General features: G+C 36.4%; 1 protein-coding gene across 1 annotated transcript in view; it reads right to left on the bottom strand.

Moving 5' to 3' along the window:
• LOC149080685 (uncharacterized) overlaps positions 1-20,253 on the bottom strand; it is a 195,542-nt gene that overhangs the window by 90,109 nt on the left and 85,180 nt on the right. The window contains exons 8-9 of the mRNA XM_089239898.1: positions 12,019-12,163; positions 9,344-9,509 (exon numbers count right to left, since the gene is read on the bottom strand). Of these exons, the coding sequence (XP_089096024.1) occupies positions 9,344-9,509; positions 12,019-12,163 (311 nt within the window). The remainder of the gene's footprint in view (positions 1-9,343; positions 9,510-12,018; positions 12,164-20,253) is intronic.

The raw sequence follows: 20,253 nt of genomic DNA, 5'->3' as shown, positions 1-20,253 counted from the left end.
GTAAAAAATTTTCCAAACAAGGCTTGAAAAAAATATTGTAGAGAGATTTATATCATAAAATAGTATATTGTTGTAGTGAGGTTTTACTGTAGTTGCTCCAACTGATTTGCATGTATCCACTTCCTGTTCTAACCATACATAAAATACTCATCTCAAACAAGTAGGGGTTCAGTTCGACTGGATTTGACAAACATTATATTGTCACAGTCATAGGCGCCAACACGAAGAAAACATTGGAGGGGCTGAAACGTTGCTGGTCATCCCATATATACAGGCGTACGCAGGAGGAAGGTGCATTGCATTGCTTTTTTCAGAAATTATTGCAGGGCTCAGACCCCTTACAAAATTTATTGGGGGGAGCTCAAACAGCCTCAGCTTCTAGGTTCCAGTGCCCAGTGTAACAGTCAATGACCTTTTTCTCATTTTGCAACGTTTCACGGAATGTGACTCTTCTATGTTGGCATACAAACACATTAGTTTCATGTTTCAATATTTTAGTGGAAAGCAAACTTTCACTTAAGTGAGCACACAATTTCGAATAATCTTCATTCAATATATACAGTAGTCAAAAAGATGGAGAATTAATGTATTTTCAAACATGCAGACAATATACAGCAATGAACTAAAGCTTTCCTAATAGCTTGGAAAGACCTGCCAAGCTCAGAAGAAAAATCTTACATTATCCATAAAAAAACGTAACAATGCCCATTTCCCAATTTACAGGGGGAAGTACACCACACTAAAAATTGATTAGGAAGTTATATAATTATAATCCGAAAAAGTGATTGCTGCATGAAAAAGATATGGTTTACTTTAAAAAAACAAAAAATTCTCAGGAAGACAACAAATCAATAAAAAATTTGTTGGCTTATGTCTATCTTTTGACATTTTTGCAATATTCTTTTATCTAAAATGAAATACGATTTCGCTCACTGGGACACAGTCCCCTGATCACGTGAAAACATAAAATATGAAGTGCTGAAAATCATTTGATATTAATAGAACTTTATGCAGTATATTAGAATAATATCCCACTGGAATCAAGTGCATTATTTTTAGTCGAAAATTTCCAAAAATCCTGAGAGCTTCTGAACCTGAATAACTGGGTCTGACCCTCCCAACAATAAAAATGTAATTTCATATTTCGGACATGGTGAAATTTCAACGATACTCAAATATTAAAAAAATAACGGTTTATTATCATAAATCTATCAAAAATGTGTAAATTATTAACTCAGTTTTGGCAGAAATTTATTTCAAAAATTCAGCCTGAATTCCGGAGAGTTAGCAAATCTGAAATAGTGTTTTATTCCATATGATATGTAAATGAGTTCTACTGAATTTTTACAGGCTATTGATTCTGCTGTCTGATTGGTTCTTGGAATGGGAAGTTTTCCTTTAAAAGCTACCAGTGTGCTGAGAAAGGCCCAGATCTAACTAACACTCACAAGGATCAGTATTTAACAATGCATCTCACCTCAAGCAGAGTACGTCACTATGTTCTAGCAAACTGACAGTCTAACTAAGTTTTACGGAATGACCTAGGTCCTCAGGGCTCTTGTTCCTGACAGCCATAGAACAAGCGAGGTGGAGCACTAGCCTTCTCTTCGGGAAATCGACTCCTCAAGACCTGGGCCTGTGAAGTTCACGTGGGAAAAGCAGATCTCGACTGAAACGACAGAGTGGAGCTGATGCCGTCATAGAACCTCTACCACACAGGATGCTGAGCAGACACCATCTCGAATCTCGACTTCTTGGGATACTGGCCTGTGACATCTACACAGTTAAAGGAGACGCTGATGTGTAGACGTAATGAACTCCGTCTAACAGATTGGCAGATTGGTGAGACCTAATCTATCTAATGTGCAATATTTACTAAAGTTAAAAACTCTAAAAAAATGTTGCATTAATGTCTTAATCCTTTTTAACATGTTAAAGTTTTAAAAATTATGTAAAAAAACTCTAATGTTGTAATACATCTAATTAGTGGAAAGAAAACTGTTTCATTGTTGTCATTCGCAAATGCTAATTCTATGTTGGGGAAAGATAAAAATAAAATCTGGGATGTAAAAGGACGGCGGGTATATTACACCATAACAAATTTCAGAAAAATGTTGATCCATCAAATGGATGCTAAAGGATTGGGGCATCACTCAGTATAGCCTCTAATACAGAGGCTACATGAGACATTGTTTCAGCGCATAAGCTGCACCAGTAAAGCTGCTGTGAGAACTTCCAGCAGAGTTTGTCTTTCTCACTGCTGGAATGCGGGAATTTTCAGATAGGTTCCGCGGAGTGATAGGCAGGAAAATGTCAACATGGTGCGTACTCTTTCAACGAAAAAATATTCAAGGACTTTTTTTACAAACGCATATTTTTCACATGAATAGGCGCATATTTAATTTTGATTAAAACTTTCAGAGATAACATTTCTACCTACTTTATTTAATATCATCCGTAATGAATAAAGGAGGCCACATACACATATATATCATACAAAACATATGACACATTGAATAACACAGTTCGTGCCTCTCAATTTCCTCATTGAAACGTCTCTAAATATTGCAATTAATTTTCTATTAAAGACTAAAAAAAAGAACTCTTCTAAAGATAGAAAAAGATTAAATTATTTCTTTCATTAATTCTGAATTTATTTATTCATTAATGATGAAAAAATTTCTTTCGTTAATTCTGGAATTTTTTCATCAATTCTGGAATTATTTCTTTCATTATTTTTGGAATAATTGCTTTCATCACTTCTGGATTTGTTTCTTTTGCTAATGCTGAAATTCTCTCTTTCATTAATGCTGAATTCTTTTATTGATTCTAAAATTATTTCATTAATTCTGGAATTATTGCTTTATTAATTTTGGAATTATCTCTTTTATCAATGCTGAAATTGTCTTTCATTAAGTTTGGAATTCTCTCATTAATTCTGTAATTTTTTCTTTCATTAATTCTGGAACTATCTCTTTTATTAATTTTGGAATCATATCATTGATACTGGAATTATTTCTTTCATTTATTGTTTTAAACTCCTTTAAACAACTATGGATGCCATTAGAAAATAACGGAGATGCGCGACATTCAATGCATCACATGATCTTCCAAGGAATGATGTAGACCACTGACGTCATACCAGCACCGGTACTAGAATGCAGGGGGGGGGGGCAACTGCCCCGGTTGGCAATTTTTAGGTGAGCACCGTTATAAAATTATCGAATTCCGAATTGGTGGGGGCAGCAAGACAGTGCAAAAATCCTAGTTATGGCCCTGCGTCATACTCCCTCCAGTAATATAAGCTCAATGGATTTCAGCGCAGATTCACCCATTGATGTACAGCTTGCATTTGGCGACATTTTTGTCTGGCACACTCAGCAACCAATCTTGATAGAAGGGATTTTTCAGCCACACAAGTAATTAAAAGTATACACACACGTTACTCATTTTTTGTTTTCTTTCTTTAAAGAACCTTGTACAAGCGCTTCACATCACTCCTAAATAAATATTTTGTTGCAGCATAAGCTGAGATACAGGGGGGTGGGGGGAATGTGAAGTTGACTGATCTAATGTACGGGGTGATTATAAAAAAACTATCCCGACATATAGTCCCTAACTATCATACCATTCACAGAAACTGAATGAAATTTTGGCATAAGGTATTTTGAGGTATGCACTCAAGAATGATATGTAAAACAACAGTGTCACTCTAACAGTTACAGTGAGAAAATTTCGAAAATATCAAATGGCAACACCAAGTTTTTTGTATTGGAATGTGATCTCCATACTGAAAAACACTAAATAGCGTTGGAATGGCACCTGTAGCACGAAAATCCCCGGAGCTAGGCGAGGAAAAAGTAAAAAGGACTTTGCCGTGCACCAGAGCATTAATGTTAGTTTCATTCGTCACACCGTTTCTTCGGCTGAGATCCCAGCCTGATTAGTCCTCCACAAGGTCATGTGGAAAATTTGTGAAACACAATGAAATGCTTTATTTTATGCTGCTTCTCTGCCCTAAATTGGTTGTCTTCACTTTTAGCCTATCTACCGCCGGTGATTTTCATGCTAAAGTTGCCATTCGAACGCTATTTAGGGTTTTTCACAATGGAGATCACATTCCAATACAAAAAACTTGGTGTTGCCATTTGATATTTTCGAAATTTTCTCACTGTAACCGTAACTGTTAGAGTGACACTGTTGTTTTCCATATCATTCTTGAGCGCATACCTCAAAATACCTTATGCCAAAATTTCATTCAGTTTCTGTGAATGGTATGATAGTTAGGGGCCCATATGTCGGGATAGCTTTTTTATAATCACCCTGTATATATGCATATATGAATTGACATCATCATCATCATCGTGCCCTCCCCCAGATTTCCAAGTCAATCTCCGCCTATGGTTGACAGTAATCAGAGGAAGGTTCGCTCACTTACGGACCGAAAGGCTGAAATTAATTCGGCAAAAATTATGAAACTTTTTTTCTAAGATATTGATTTCTCAAGTGCTCCAGAAAAAATACCTAGTACAAAATTTTAATGGCTTTCAACGACTCCAAATACGTCTACATACGATCACAGGATACATGCTACCATAAAGCCGGGGTTTCCTAGAAGTGGGTTGTTGCAATACCTTCTAGAGCAGAAGGACTTCTACTCTAGAAGGAGGTATTGGTTGTTGGGAGCCAGAGCGTGCCGACTGAGCTGAAGAAAAAAAACAACCATCGGAAGTTCATATTTTGAACTCTAGCTTTTATTCCATAAAAGTTGCAAGGAAAAAAGCAAGATCATTTACGATCATAAAATAAATAAATAAAACGGGCGACAAATAACAACCGGAAATCTCAGGGAGAAAAAAAACAATCCCGACATAGACGTGGAAAAAAACCAGCCTACAGTACAAAGTCGAGCTCCCGTGAGGGTGAGAGCATGCCGCCGGAGATTTACATATTGCGTCGGGCCGAGCGGTTCCACGTGCACAGAGAATAAACAGGGAAAAAACATTCCAACATAGGTTTTTGGCGCCGCATGACCCGAACTGGATCATTTCGCGTTGACAGAAACGTGTTACATAATCACACTACGCGTTTTTGTATTCCTACCGTGGTGCATCAGCTACTCTGTCATCTGCATGCTCCGGTTTGAAGGGAAGCATCGAGCTGGATGAAGGGAAGTGAAAGAAAACAAAAATGAAGAGAAGATCAGTAAAACAAGTGGCGCACAACGCATTTGACTCCTCCAGAAGCAATCGGTCAATTACGCCCGACGTAAAACACTGCCGTGAGGCTTGTTGTGCTCTCTAGGAAAACAGTTGAACTTCTTTTCTTATTATTGGTGAGTGGACGGCGTGTCACGCTGGGCGATTCACTTTGCAAGCGGCACAGAAAACCTGCTCCTACGAAAACCCGGCTTAAGAATAATGGGGGAAAACGTGCTTTAAATCCAATTATCCAGGGTTATTGGCTGCTAAGGCTTTTTCCCTGTGCTTTACACTTTTTTAAGGACGTCACTTATGGAGTAAAAAAAAAAAGTGGCGAAAAATATTTCGGAAAACACAAATTTTTCAAGGACTCTCACAGAATTCTTAAAAAAACTTTCTTTTTCAAAGACTTTTCAAGGTTTTCAAGGACCGTACGAACCATGGTCAATATTAGCGATTCAGTAAAAAATCATATTTCTAGAAGCAAAAGCATATAATCATATTAACTTGCTAAAATCACACTAAATACGATACAATCGTAACAGTTGGCAGTTATGGCATGGATATCATCTAATTGAGGGAGAAAAATTACATGTAAATCTGACAATTCATTTGGCTGGATAAAATGAAAAATTGAATCTGTTTACAATACTCAATATGCCACCTTGGCATTTTGCATTCATTCACAGATATCTGCAACAGAAGCATACAAAATTTTGCAACACGGATTGTTAAGATATCTCATCACAATCAAAAACGTTGCAGTTATTCAAACATTTTAAGAAAAAATGTGTTTTGTTTTCAGAGCAAGGTGATTCTGGCATATCTGCTAATACAGTCGATGACATCATGATAAATACAGCTTCTGCAGTTGTTTGAGAAGATAGAGTAATATATTGGACTAGTAGATATGTTACACCATCTTGATTAAAGTGCATTTGTCATACTCTAAGTCTGTATATTTAATGTTACTGAGTGATGCAGACAATGGCAGCAGTTGTGTTCTATCATGATGTGATTCACAGAATTAGTAAGAACAACGGAACCACCTGTAAGTAAGGGCATGTTTCATCACTTGAAGTGTTTGAATCAATGTAAGGCTGCATATTGCTCATCACGAACAGACTCCATTTTCTGTAGGCAAGTGGAAACGTGGTACCTACGTGTCTCAATGAAGGTGGTTTCAGAAATGTCAGTTTTTTGTCAAAAAAAAAAGCCTTTCTTTAATTTCTCTGCATTGTATAACACGGCTCCCACTCAAAAAATTAGAAAAAGTAGGAAAAAATAATCCTAAAAAGGACCTTCCCCAAACAGCATAATCATAGCATAACAAAAGAAAAATTCCCTAAAAAAAATTTTTTTCATCATGCAATTTTTTATTTGCAATTTTTTTTTTCATGCAATTTATATTTAGAAAATTTCAAAATTAATTTTTTTTTTCATAGCTCTATTTCAGTATCCTGTAGCCAAAGCGAAATGACAGAAATGACTTGGTTACAAAAACAATTTTTGGCCAAAACAGGGTACTTAGCAACCCAAGCAACCATCTTTTCTCTCCTTGCAATATAAATTACATTCTTTTTTTTAAGTCTTCTATAGTCCAATCTGTCAACTCTCTGATAATGCACTCAGCAAATTATGAAGACATATAAGATTTTAGGAATGATGGTCTTTCAAGACCACTTCCAAAAGCATAGTGCAAAATGTATAAATTACATGGTCCAATATAAATAAGTCAAGGTGAACCGGGTGGTTTTACTGTGTGTTGTCCATCTTTTTATAAAGGATTTGTTTATATTTTACTGTTCAATGTAACAATGCAATCATTTCTGACGAATGAAACACTTTCATTTCTAGCTCTTTTCTGAGAATTGTAAATATTGTTTATATGCCTCTGCATGCCCTAAAAATACAGAAGACAATTGAATGCTATGGCTAATGGATAGCATCAGAATCACCAAACCTAGAATAAGCCTATGTATCCAACTGCTTTGCTATGCAAAATGTTGTTTCATTTATACACAAAATGTGAACCATAATTTTGAATGAGGTGTCTAAGACCATGAAGTAGTAAATACAAAATTATTTTTTTCCATCCAGATAGAAGTTTTTAATAATGACTACTCTACTTGTTTCACCCTCAAACTAAGCAAATAAAAAATTAATAAACCAAATAATTCAGGTACAACCCCCCCACCCCCTATATAACCTTAAAAACAATATAATTTCTGCTTAGGTAGAATCATTAATTGCAATCTACAATAATTGTAATATTTGGCATTATACAGTATATCAATGATTACCTACTCAATTAAAAACGATTTCACAAGTTCTTTGGCCTTTTACGATTTTCAGAGCTTTTATTATTAAGTAAATTTCCCTTAAATTCTTTTCCCACAATATGGGAGAAAAGTTTAACTTTTGAAAAAGCTAGAACATGAAACACCAGTACAAATATTGTTTTAAAAATAGTATTGTTTTTTACGGATAATACAATACCTACACAAAATATATTTCAGCCTAATTGACTTGTGCTGTAAGGGCCTTTAAAAACTGGTGTTACAAGTGGCGTGACATTGAAAGTTACTGACATCATACTGAAATCTGACTGCATACCTCGGCTAACAAAGATAATTTTTTTACAAAAATCACATTCATTCACTAAAATGAAAGGAAAAAAAAAATTTTCTTTCCCATATGCTCCTATGGAAAATTGTTTAATTCATTCCAGGTATGGTCCAAACTTTGAAGGTAAGTTTTATAAAATATTGAGAAGCACATTAAAATACACAAACTGGCCAAAGGCTGAAATGAAATGCTTCACAATTGAATGAAAAAGAATTTAAAGAAAGATGAGACACTGAATATCTTTCTACTTTGCACTATATACACAACCGAGATAAAAGGTATCCTGTCATGTGATAGGGTTAGCTCATTTGTTTCTCATACATGCAGATTGAAAAGATGATCTCTTAGCACAATAGTTCTCAACTTTTTATGACTTGTGGAGCCCTTTCTGGTATATAGTTTCTATGGTGGAGTCCTGTGTTAGGCCTATTTTTTATTTATTCATAAAAATTACAGACTTATTTTTATAATTCAAATATTTATATATTTTCAAATTTACTGTTTTTTAAATATTTTCCTTCAGCGGTCGCAGAGCCCCTGGGAGTTCCCACTTGAGCACAAGTTGAGAATCACTTTCCTAGAACATAGTTACCCGAACTTTCTGTTCCATCGCCTCCTTCATCAGAAATTTTTTCTATCACCAAACCCTAACTCAAGTGAACCCATAGAATCCTGTGTTATACCCATAGCTTCTATTGTCCCCTGGACCATTCCATTGCCCACCAGAGGGCAATATTGCCTACTTTGGGAGACACTGTCCTAGAATGTCCAGTCCATTCAGTTTGGTGCTTGAGTTTGGCCATGAGTTTTGCACTGAAAGAACATGTGTAATGAAAACATTCAAGCCTAGACTCTTATTTTTTAAACTTTTAACGATCATGGAGGAGCTATCTCTACTCTGTGTAAATAGAAGAAATACATTAGAGCTCTCTCCCTTCCCATGGGACTCTTCATTGGTAACCCTGTAAAAAAAATTATCTCAGTATTATCATTTATTTTTTTTCTCTTTTGCTGTGGTTTTTAAATAAATTCAAAAATAATGTATAACCTACATAGAGAAAGGCTAGCCGAGAGAAACCTGGAAGAACTTGTGAACTCTCATCTTTTTTCCTTAATTTCCCCAAGTATAAATAACGATAACAGTTTTTGACATCTATCTGTTAGCTCTACTGCACGTCATCCCAATTTGTTACGTAGAGCCTCTATGTAAAGGGATAAGTGTAGTTTTAACTTTGCTTAGTCATTTATTTTACACAAAATGGCTCAAAAGTTTTCTGGAAGAGAAGTAGAGATGTATGCGGAAAGTGATTTTGAGGCAGACATAAATTAATTAGGGTCAAAAGACAATAATTTTGATTGTGTGAAAATTCAGCACAGTATGCTGCTGTGTTATGTGAGCGTGTTCACCCATGCCAACTAAAACATTTGTCAGCAGAAGCAGAAATAATGCAAAAAAAAATCTTTGCAAGTTGAGGTGTTAACTGATGTATTCCTATATTATAAAAAAAACTTACACGATTTTCCAACATATGGTTTTCCAGGAACAAAATCAGGAACATCAGCATGCAAATTTGACTTCACAACATTTTTGTCTTTCAGAGGCCAAAATTCTGGCCTATGTCTACTTCTGACTCTTTGATTGGCGAAATCAAGCTGAACCTGAGAACTTCCTTTCAATGCCTAAATAGAAAGACAAGTCTTTCACAAACATATATTAACAAAATACATTGCAGTTGAGAAAAATTTCAACACTAAGAAAGAGTTATGTGATTTGACACAAAGTTTCTCGCCACAAGAGATGCAAATGATTATAATTTTAGCTTTGTATGTAACTAGGATGTAAAGATTGAAATCCAGCATGTGGAACAATGAAAAGGAGTCACATAAAAAGCAAATCTCATTGCTTTTTATATGATCATTTACACTGATAGTACCTAAACATGCCCTACCTATCAGATAAGAGAAGATAAACCATCTTTGCTTACCAGCAACTGAATCTCCTTTAATTCTAATTAAATTATCATTGATGAGTGCATGTTCAGCGACAGAATTCTCTGCTTGGGAACTACTGATTTTTATGTAGTACTGATGTAGACTTGCCTGCACATACATAATAACGTATATATCTGGGCTGTCAATAGGGGTTTATTTGATTTTTAGCTGACCATATTGATTGGTTGTGTAGGCTGAACATCTTAATATTATTTTTAAATATTTCTGATTTCGTAACTCTGGGGATGTACAAACTGATCTGACAAAGTTTCCCCTTTGTTTTATTGCATTTCTGATGCTAAATTGTAACAAGTTTGCTAAAAAAAACGTGTTGCGTGTATAGAGCAACAGTTTTTTTTTAAATGAAAACTCTTTAGTTTTTGCCTATTGTGTATTACTCTCCTCTAGAATAAGATTCCATGATTTTTTTTTTATGAAAACGCTAATCTCAGCTATATTTAATTGCTTATATTTTTTCTTTTAAACGTTATGTTTTATGTTATACATATATTCATATCATTGTATCACGAATGGTTACATAGTGTCCGAGAGATGCCAAATTGTATTTTGCTATGTACAACCATAGCTAAACAGCGAATGCAGTGCTCACACTTGAAGATCTGACTTAAGCTGAAGTTACATAGCATCACAAGCTTATTCTCTTACAAGTATCAATGAAATAAATATGTCATGCACAAGCACTGCTGTGTTCAAAAGTTTCAAGCAGTTCAACAACTTTTGCATGAGCTAATATACAAAAGACAACAGAGTGAGAAAAAGAAAAACTATGACCAAGTTCTTTTCTTGAGATGAAATTCTTTTTTCTGTTACGCAAAATAGCGTAAGCTTTTTTTTGAAAATTCTCTGGAACTGCTTTATATAGGCCCACGATACAAACCAACCCTTTTAAAAGCACTTACAAGTATTCTCCTCAACAATATATTTAAGCGGAACTTGACAAATCCGAAAAAAATCTAGGTGCCACCCAAACTTTTTAAAAACCAAGCATTCTCTTCTCGATGAGAAAAATTACCCTAAATATATTTTTTACTTTCCCTTTTGAACATAGTAAATGAGCTGACATAAATGCTGTATTGTTTTAACTGTAATTTAGTATAATTACACATAGGAAATTTTAGGTATCAATTGGAAGTTCTTCGTCGCCATCCCAACCCAGTGCCTGGGATTTGTCAAGCCAATTTATAATAATTGAAAAAAATAAGAGATATTAACCAGCAAAAGCATGATATTAATAACTGATTGTTCATAATGATGATTGTATGAATAACATAATGATGGTTTCATGAAGTAAAATTCTTTTTTACTATTATTGCCACTGTCGCTGCAAAATTTTTCCACACTAGATTTAAGACATGCATCAATTTAATTTTCCAAATTTATGGAAATTTACACTGGTGTGATGACATGAACATATAATGTAATTCATTTTTCTCCAACATCTATCATACTGTAGATATGCATGTGCTATACCTATTTTTCCAAAAACGCATCAAATTGACCGATTCACTAATTTTATTGTTAGGCATTACTCGTAAAATAAAAAAAATGATTGATTACTAAACAATCTACGAAGACTCAATATCTATTTGAACAGTTTTTGAAGAATTATGAATGCTTTCATTCTTTTTCTTAACAACTGTGTGTCATTAGCTAATATCTCTCTCTTGGATTCTGATATATTCAACTTAAAGTTTGAACTCATCACATCATTTGTGTACTGAACAACCCACCATTCAGATAAAAAGACATTGCCTCGTCAAAAATGCAAGTAATAGGCAGGATAAAATGTGACATAATTCCCTGATTTAAACAAAAATATAGAGTAAGTTCTTACACTCCACAAAAAAAAAAAAAACACAACAACAACATGCTGGTTTTGCTGTCACAAAATGTTCCTTAAAATGTAGAGCTTTAGAGTGATTTACAAATCAAAGTGTCACAGTTATTAAGAAAGCTATTTCATATATCAAAAATTTTTACCGCTAAAACATTAGCTAAATTTTTTACATGAAATGTTTTTGGTGGGTTGAACCTGATACGAGGCAGAATTTTCAACACCCAGACTATAATAAAAAACCAACTAGAAACAGTATAATTTTGTTCATCTATAATATTTCTATGCAACCAAATTTTCATTTTTTCTAAGACTAAATACACATACATCACCACCACTTACTTGAGCTATGACATCAAGATTTTGGGAAAGTTCTTTAACTTTGTTAAAATCTGCAACTAAAGCTAAAGGTAGGTATCCTTCACTGTCCATTTTTCTTCTCATAAAGACATCTTTTATCAAGTTATCTTGAGAGAAGTAGTATTCTCTGCATAAGGAAAAAAAAAAGCCACGAGAGCCTCATTAAAGAAAACAAAATAATTTTATAGGCCTATTTATATTAAAATTACTTATCATACACTCTTTTGAAAAAAAAAAACCGAAGCACATCTAAAAAATAATCCAATCATCTCAAAATTTTGCATACAAATTCCTTTATGCCTAGTATGCAAATGATTAAATTTTCAAAAAAGGCTAATGAATGTTAACTTTGGTCATAGCGTGCTTTTCTACTGCGCAACTAGCATTGTATAAAACTGGTAACAATCACAGATGGTTTATCTTTTCTCCTTGTCAGCATTGCAGTTCCCTGGAGACACAACCAATAATGTCGTTACAACGTGGTCGAAGACTTTATAGCCAATTGGACAACTTTGAATGTGGTTGCATAGTCGGGATGCGTGAAAATGGCTGGTCATACTCAGTAATAGGCCGCCACCTGCACTGTACGGACATGGCTGTGCAAAGATGCTGACAGAAATGGTTGTGTAACCGATCTCCATGGGCCCCCGGCGCAAAAGTCTGAAATCGTCACTGCATAAATACACAAATGTTTACTTTTTGTTTTTCATAGGCAGCGGTAGTCGTGTGGCGACGATCAATGCAGATCGTGATGCTGCTGGCCTGCGATCATATGTAAATGAAATGACCTTGAAGCCAATTGGACTTATTTAGACACGTGCGGCCGGGATTTTTCCCTTTAAATACAAGCCTTACGTTGTCACACTCTCTCTTCCTTTGTAATACTAATTCAACTAAAACCCTCTAGTTGGGCGGTTGTCCGTCTTACACCCACTTCATTTGGCCTTAGGCTGAGAAAATTATCGAATTGTTTGTTCATTATGTGATAGTTTAATTGTCTAAATCTGTTCCCCAGCAGGTCCAGAATCGAAAGTTGTTTTATTTTCATAGTTGAAAAACCTTCATTAAGTGATGTTGGATGAAACATAACAAAGGAGCTGTCCTCGTCAAGGGTATGTGCAATAAATCTTGCTGACCCATCCCTCAACCGAGAGGCTCCCCTGGAGCTGATATGGCCCTCAACCAAGAGGCTCCCTGGTGCTGATCTTGACCTCAACCGAGAGGCCCCCCCCCCTAGGTGCTGACCAGGCTGGCTACACAGACGAGACTTCCTACATCGAGTGTCCGACCGGCAGATAATGGAAGTATAAATTGACTGATTATTGACCAACCACAAACCGGTGAGATTATACAATTCTGTCAATATTGAATCGCGGGTTTTTATGTGTTGAAAAATCGAATATATGATTTGTATAACATTAGTCCAAACTTAATAACATTTTCATGCGAAAGTTGTGTTAATTTTCCACTTGTCGTTTGCTTCTACAAATTACAGGATATTTCAAACTGGGCAAGCGACTCCCACAAAGGATGTTGCAGTTGCTGCAATGAACTCATCAGCGGAATGAAGACTCTGGAAGGCCAAGGTGCACGAATGCGAGGCAAGACCAGATGATTGTATGACAGGCCTAAACTGCCCCAATGCCATCATTCAGACGTGCCACCTTTTGCAATCCAGAAATCTGGAGATTCTCCCGAAGGGGGGTACCCCCGAGCACTCAGACTCGATCAAAAGGAAAAAAATTTGAAATTTGTTTTTAATCAATTAAGAAAAAGTTCCATTACCCCCCCCCCCCCCGAGAAGAATATAATTTCATGTCAGTCTTTCCATGCAGAATAGAGAAATCACATTTACATATACTGTTCATAAAACATAAGTTTCCTTTCATGGATGCTATTAGTGATTGATAATCTTGGGTATATGAATTCTGAAAAGCTTCATATTTAGCTTTATATAGCTTAAAGTTTTATATATTTCCTTTCTAAAGACATATTTAATCAGAGGTAATAATTAAAAAATTACAAATACAAAGCTGCTGATGAAAAAACTTGTGTTCACCACAAGGTTTATTTTCTTTCTGAAGACATATTTAATCGGAGGAAACAATTTTAAAAACTTTAAAATACAAAGCTGCTGACAAAAAAACTCGTGCTTACCGCATGACTGTTAATGAAATACAATAACGATTATACAGGAATTTCGGCAACCAAAGTCATGTCCCTGATATATGATTGCAGATAAATGCTACGTAAACAAAGTCACGTCTTTGCCAGTTGCTTAAATAAGGTCACCAAGACTTTTTTTTATGGCTGCTCGATGGGAATAACTACAGTTGTCTTCTATGGGTGTTTTCCCTAACGACGACGGCAGTCATTGACGTCATGAAAGCTTACGTAAAATCTAATTTTCTGCAAAAATCTGGAGAAATTTTAACAAGTCCGGAGAGCGGGAGAGAGGATGAAAAATCTGGAGTCTCCCACCTAAATCCGGAGAGTTGGCAGGTCTGCATCATTGTTCGCTATCCAATGTGCTACAGACTCTTCCATACCACACATGGTACCTTACACCAGTGGTTCTCAACCAGGGGCCATATGGCCCCAGGGGACCCTAGGATATTTCAGGGGGGCCACGGATGAAAATCTTGCAAAAGGGGAGCCACGGCTACTGATACGGGGGCCACGAATAGATTTGTGACATTAAATTTTTTTTAGTCACTCTGACTAAATTTAATTTCAACCAAAATACATAGAATATCTTTTTCGTAATTTTTCCCCATTCAAGTAACATTAACATGAGGAAGGAAATAAAAAAAGTGGTTCATGTAATCTCAGTGGTTTTATGACGTCTGGGTGATAGTAGGCCCTGACACAAACTATTGAAGAGGTTTACACGAAATGGAATAACTGTAAAGACAGAAAATTGTGTGTGTTCGGACTTTTCATTCAAAGAGGGCTGCCATAAAGAAAACAGACAAAGATTTGTTGACCATTCATTGACATTCTTTTGAGTGCTGGTAGTAAATGTAATCCAAGAAGTAGATGGGTGAAAAATGAAAGCTTGTAAAAAAACCCATCGCTCAAATCAACCCATCATGCAATTACAAACGGATAGCCATCTAGTTTAGCATAAAGCCATCTTCAGCCAGCACTGAGTGGTCTGATGGGGAATATATTTATAAAAATCGAATAGAGAATGATTGCTCTGGGGTATTTTTTATGAATTTTGAAAGGGGGTGCCAATCCATTGCCTCTGCTGAAAAGAAATAAAGTCTAATTCAGTTATAACGAACTCCAAGAGACCAAATCATACCTGGGGAAAAATACCCAAGAAATTTAATTTTTTAAAACTCAGGGGTGCAAGTGCCCCTCATCCATTTCGGAGCAGCAAATTTCATTTTTGGAGCAGAAATTTTGAAAATGGAGCAGAACTAAACATGAACTATATCTGCGATATAAGGAGTAATTTTTCTGTGAAATGCCCATAGTTTTGCTAAAAATGGTTGAAACAAATAACTCTAAATAAATTTCCTTCACAAATTAAAATTCATTAAAAAATTTTCTGAATTATCTTATCTGTCACTAATAAAACATACATTAGTGAAATGATGAATAAAAATTATTAGACTCTTTTCAAATTAAGCAACATGCATACTGAAAACCTAGACAGCAAGAATTTCTGTAGCTTGAAAACCAAAATCTTATTCATCCTGATATAGCAAAAAAAGTGCGTGCAGAATATAATAAGAGTTTCCGTGAAAAATTGGCTTCTTACAGAATATAAAGGAATTATTAAATTTAAAAGCAAAATGCAGAAAACGAGAAAAATATAAATACCTTATTTACTTAAACAATTTCTCAACCTAAAATAGCATGTTAATAGATTACGAATCACGAGTCGCTTTGAGAAGTACAGTATCTCAATGACAATTTTTTTCCAATTTTTTATGCCCTTGAACATAAGATTTTGTATGTATTATTCTATTAAAGCATTGGATGGACAGATTTTTCAATGTTCGAACAGACTTTCTTTATTTGTTAACAATGAACTCTCTTTCACTGTCTGCGTCACCATATGCTGAAGATAAAAAAGCCTTCACCAAAACTGGCAAAATTTTGAACTTTGGGCTGCTTTCAAAGTTACGAAGTTTGAATATGTCTGCCCAATATCTATCTCTCTATTCTCTGAAATGATTTCACTTCTTGTAATTATTTGCATTGTAGTGCAACCCATTCATCACACATAATCAATAGTTCTGTTGGTGATACAATATTAAGCAGCATTCCAGCAATACGTGAGGGAGTAATGTACCATCCCAGCAATGTACGAGAGGGAGTGCAAAAAGCAAGAAAGGGTGCAAACATTTCATTCTCTCCAACAACATGTTTTGGAAAGGTAGGACATTAATATAAAAAAGGTATGTAAAATGAGCACATGCTCCCAGTACAAACTCCTTCCTCTGACTATTGTTAAGAGCATGCCCCTCCCCCACCAATGAAGTGGCGGACCATGCGGCCATATTGGGCGCCGCTCAAGCAGGGATGCCCAATGGAGTTGAAAGGGTGGAAAAAGGTTTGTCGACCAAAAAAACGTGGTCCAAACGTGGTCCGTAGCGCCAAAAAAAAGGTTCTGCATGGGTAGAAAATTTTTTCCCTCGAGCCGGCCCTGTTCACCAAATCCGGTTTTTCGCGATGTGAAATTGTTACGATCGGCAACCGCCGACGATAACCACACGACCTCATAGTGGCTAGATGACAAAACTATGAATATATTAGCTGCAGTTTTTACAGATCCTATTTTTTCCCAAAGATCGTCGAAAAATTTCGGTAATTTAAACGAGTAAACCAATCCTCTTTTCGATGTATGCCGTCTTTGAACGGCGGTTGGCAGCAGCGAAATTACTGTTATTTTCAGTATATAACCTATAACCAGCAGGAGAAAAAACGGTCTCCGAAATCGGAAAATTTGGCATATTCATTCAAGGACTTTGATAGCCCGCCGGTTATACCAATAACAGTACAGGACTTAATACTTCAAGGTAGTATAACTACTTTCCAAGGTCACGAGATAACGTGATTGTGGTAGATGGTGGGAAGTGAAAAAAAATGAAGTTTCTCCCCCCCCCCCCCCCCCCCCCCCGCATCTTTTTCCGTGTCTCGGAAAGAACGCGTCCCGTGATCAAAATGTTCATATTTCTTTTTCCCAAATTAAGGGTATTTGACGTACAACAGTGCATTAGCGGTACCTCCGCGAACCACAAACAAGAATTGCCGCAAATGCGCAGGGATTCGGCGCCATGGCACACCGTGTAGCAAGAGAACCGTTTCGGCGCTGTTTGGCGCAATTGCCGCAGCTCTTGCACCCCTGAAAACTACACTACTGTGATAATGAATTGGGACAGGGGCGGCACACTTGGGTGGTAGGTTGTAAGGGGCGGCAGCGTAGACTTTACTTAAGACAACAAAATTTAACACAGTAAAAATTCAGGACATCGCGCTTTTGAGTCATACTATACCTCAACAATGGGAACGTTGAGAAACTAGACAAGGCCTCTGATTGTAATACCAAAGAATGTAAGCTATCTGGGTGGCTCGAGACAAAATCTGTACCTGTGTGGGACTTATTTTTTACGCCTCCTACCTATTGTTCCCTCCATAGCCCCTACCTCATGCGTCAGGGAATCTTTTGTGGGGCCCATGCCTGATTTTCCACGGGGCCCCTTCTACAGTTAATTTATAGAGTGAAAAAAGAGAAGTTATAAGGATTTAGTCCCGGGCTTCAAGCTGGAGCCCTGTCAGCCCTACCCTTAGAAGGTCATGCCCCTCCCTCACAATTTATCCAAACAATTCCTAACATAAGATTTTTTTCGGCCCTTCATTTCGGATTTTGAGACCCTCCAGAGCCGATAGTTTGGGTTTTTTTGGCCAATGGAATTTTTTTTTATTCGGTATTCTGCCAAATCACTGTTCGTCCCATCCCTAGTGCTTATTACAGATTTCCTTATTGTGTACAGAAAAAACAGATTAGTACAAGTAAAAACAATGAGTAAGGAACATTGCTTACAAGTGCTGCAACAGTCATATAACATTATTCTCATGTAGTATATGCCATTCTGCGTGGCTTTTTTGTAATTTCCCCTTTCAACGAAATACACTGATAGCTTTCCATGCTTTATGAGCACAACTTTTTCTTTCAAACCGAGCACAACTCAGGTCTATCACTATCCATGGGCAATTTACTACCTAGTGAGTTGTGCCGGAAGTGTAACCGTGTGTGTACCTAACAGTCTGAGTGCATATGTAGGGTTGTTTGATTTTTCAGTGCTACCATCTATGTTTCAGAAGTGAAGTGATTGATGTGTTATTATTGAATTACATTTGTATTGTTTGTAGGTCTGTTGCTCTCTGTGGTGAGACTTTGTAAAAGGGGGATCAGCTCGCGTTCGCACTTTGAAGTTGGGCACCACAGAAAACCAACTTAAGCCGACCACCACTGTGGCGATGGTGGGGCTCAAACCCAAGACCTCGGGACGTGAGTTTGTCACTATGACCACTCGACCACCACAGCGGCATATGGGCACTACACTGGTCATGCAGCAGCTAAACACAATAAAAACATAAAACTTGTTACCAAACATAAAACTTGCCATTACTCATCTATATTCTTTTGATTGGTCCAGAAACTGGATATTGCTAATATCAATTGTTGCAGAAATTGAATAGTGTTTCAATAAATTTGAATTAAATCATCCAGTCAGCGTGTGGACCACCTTTGGACCTGACTGATACAACTGACTTTTAACTCCACTCTATATGCATTTCGATACAGTGACCTCTTAATAAATCACACATCAGGAGACAAAAAAAAAAAAAAAAATTATGGGCCATTCAAGTATTATGTAAGCAGATTTTTAGCCATTTTTGACCCCCGTCAGCAAAACACTGACCCCCCCCCCCTCCGTCAGCAAAATTTCGTCAGCAGCTTAGAATATTTCATATCTTCAAAAAGGGTGGTTGATAACATAAGCAACCTTCGAACACCCCCCCCCCCGTCATCAAATCCGAAACCCCCCCCCTGATGCTGACGTAATACTTGAATAACCCCTTACCGCTGTGGTGGTCGAGTGGTTATAGTGCCAGACTCGTGATGCGAGGATCCGGGTTCGAACCCCACAGTGGTGGTCGGCTGAAGTTGGTTTTCTGTGGTTCCCAACTTCAAGGCGCAAATGCGAGCCGATCTCCCCGTTAAAAAGTCTCGCCACAGAGAGCAACAGTCCTACAACGGTAAATCATTCAACCATAACACTTCACTCATAGTTAGAAAAACTGGGGGCAGATGACAGCACTACACATAACAAGCATTACACAGAAACAAAACTTTACGTCAGGTTGCACTACACGTACACGTACATTCCCGCATGTACCGATTCGTTGGGGGGTTCCGCGGGGGGGGGGGGGTGCATGTGTGGTGTAGCAGTAGTAGGTAGGGCCTCCAAAATATGGCTCGGGGATCCGTGATGTTCTTAAGTCAGCCACCTCGTTGGGCAATTTGCCTGTTGTGGCGTTGTATTTGTATTTATAGTAGACTTGCTAATTCGGCACATATCAGATCAGGGTGTGTCAAATCACAGAAATTGCTGGACGGTAGTTGAAAAATACCCCTCTAAATAGTATAAACTTCTGAGCACACACATGTAGTGGCATGGTTCATGCTAATTGAAAGTAAAAATATTTAAGAACTATTCAAGGCAAAATTTAAAAATTCTAGGACATTCATATCATAGATGTTAAAAATAGTGTTTTGTTTCAAAAAATGAAATTGATTGGATTTTTTCTATTCATATATTCCACATTATTACCTACAATTTTTAATTTTGAGTTTGAAACATAATTTATCAAAGATAAAGAATAAAATAATTATAGTTCTAATTTTAGATTTTAGACAATATTAAGTTCTATAAGTCTTGCTTTAAAAAAAACAAAAAAAAATTGTAGTTTTATCAATTTTATCTTTTTCAGCAGAAATCATTTTACATTTGAAACACTATTGAAACTTTTTTCAATAAAAATATCAGATAGCATGTAGTCATATATGTAGGGTGACCGTATGACCTGTATTCTATATTTCCCAGGACATTCCTGTATTTTCATGTAAATTTAAGCGCCATCACGACTTTTTCATAAAAAAACTTTATAAATTATACTATGATAATTATGACA

This window comes from Pholcus phalangioides, unplaced genomic scaffold (assembly GCF_987345545.1).
Source record: "Pholcus phalangioides strain wild (caught in Gottingen) unplaced genomic scaffold, Ppha-v1.0 ptg000011l_1, whole genome shotgun sequence".
NCBI lineage: Eukaryota > Metazoa > Arthropoda > Arachnida > Araneae > Pholcidae > Pholcus > Pholcus phalangioides.
The sequence above is the reverse complement of the archived record's forward strand: the minus strand, read 5'-3'. Positions and strand labels throughout refer to the sequence as shown.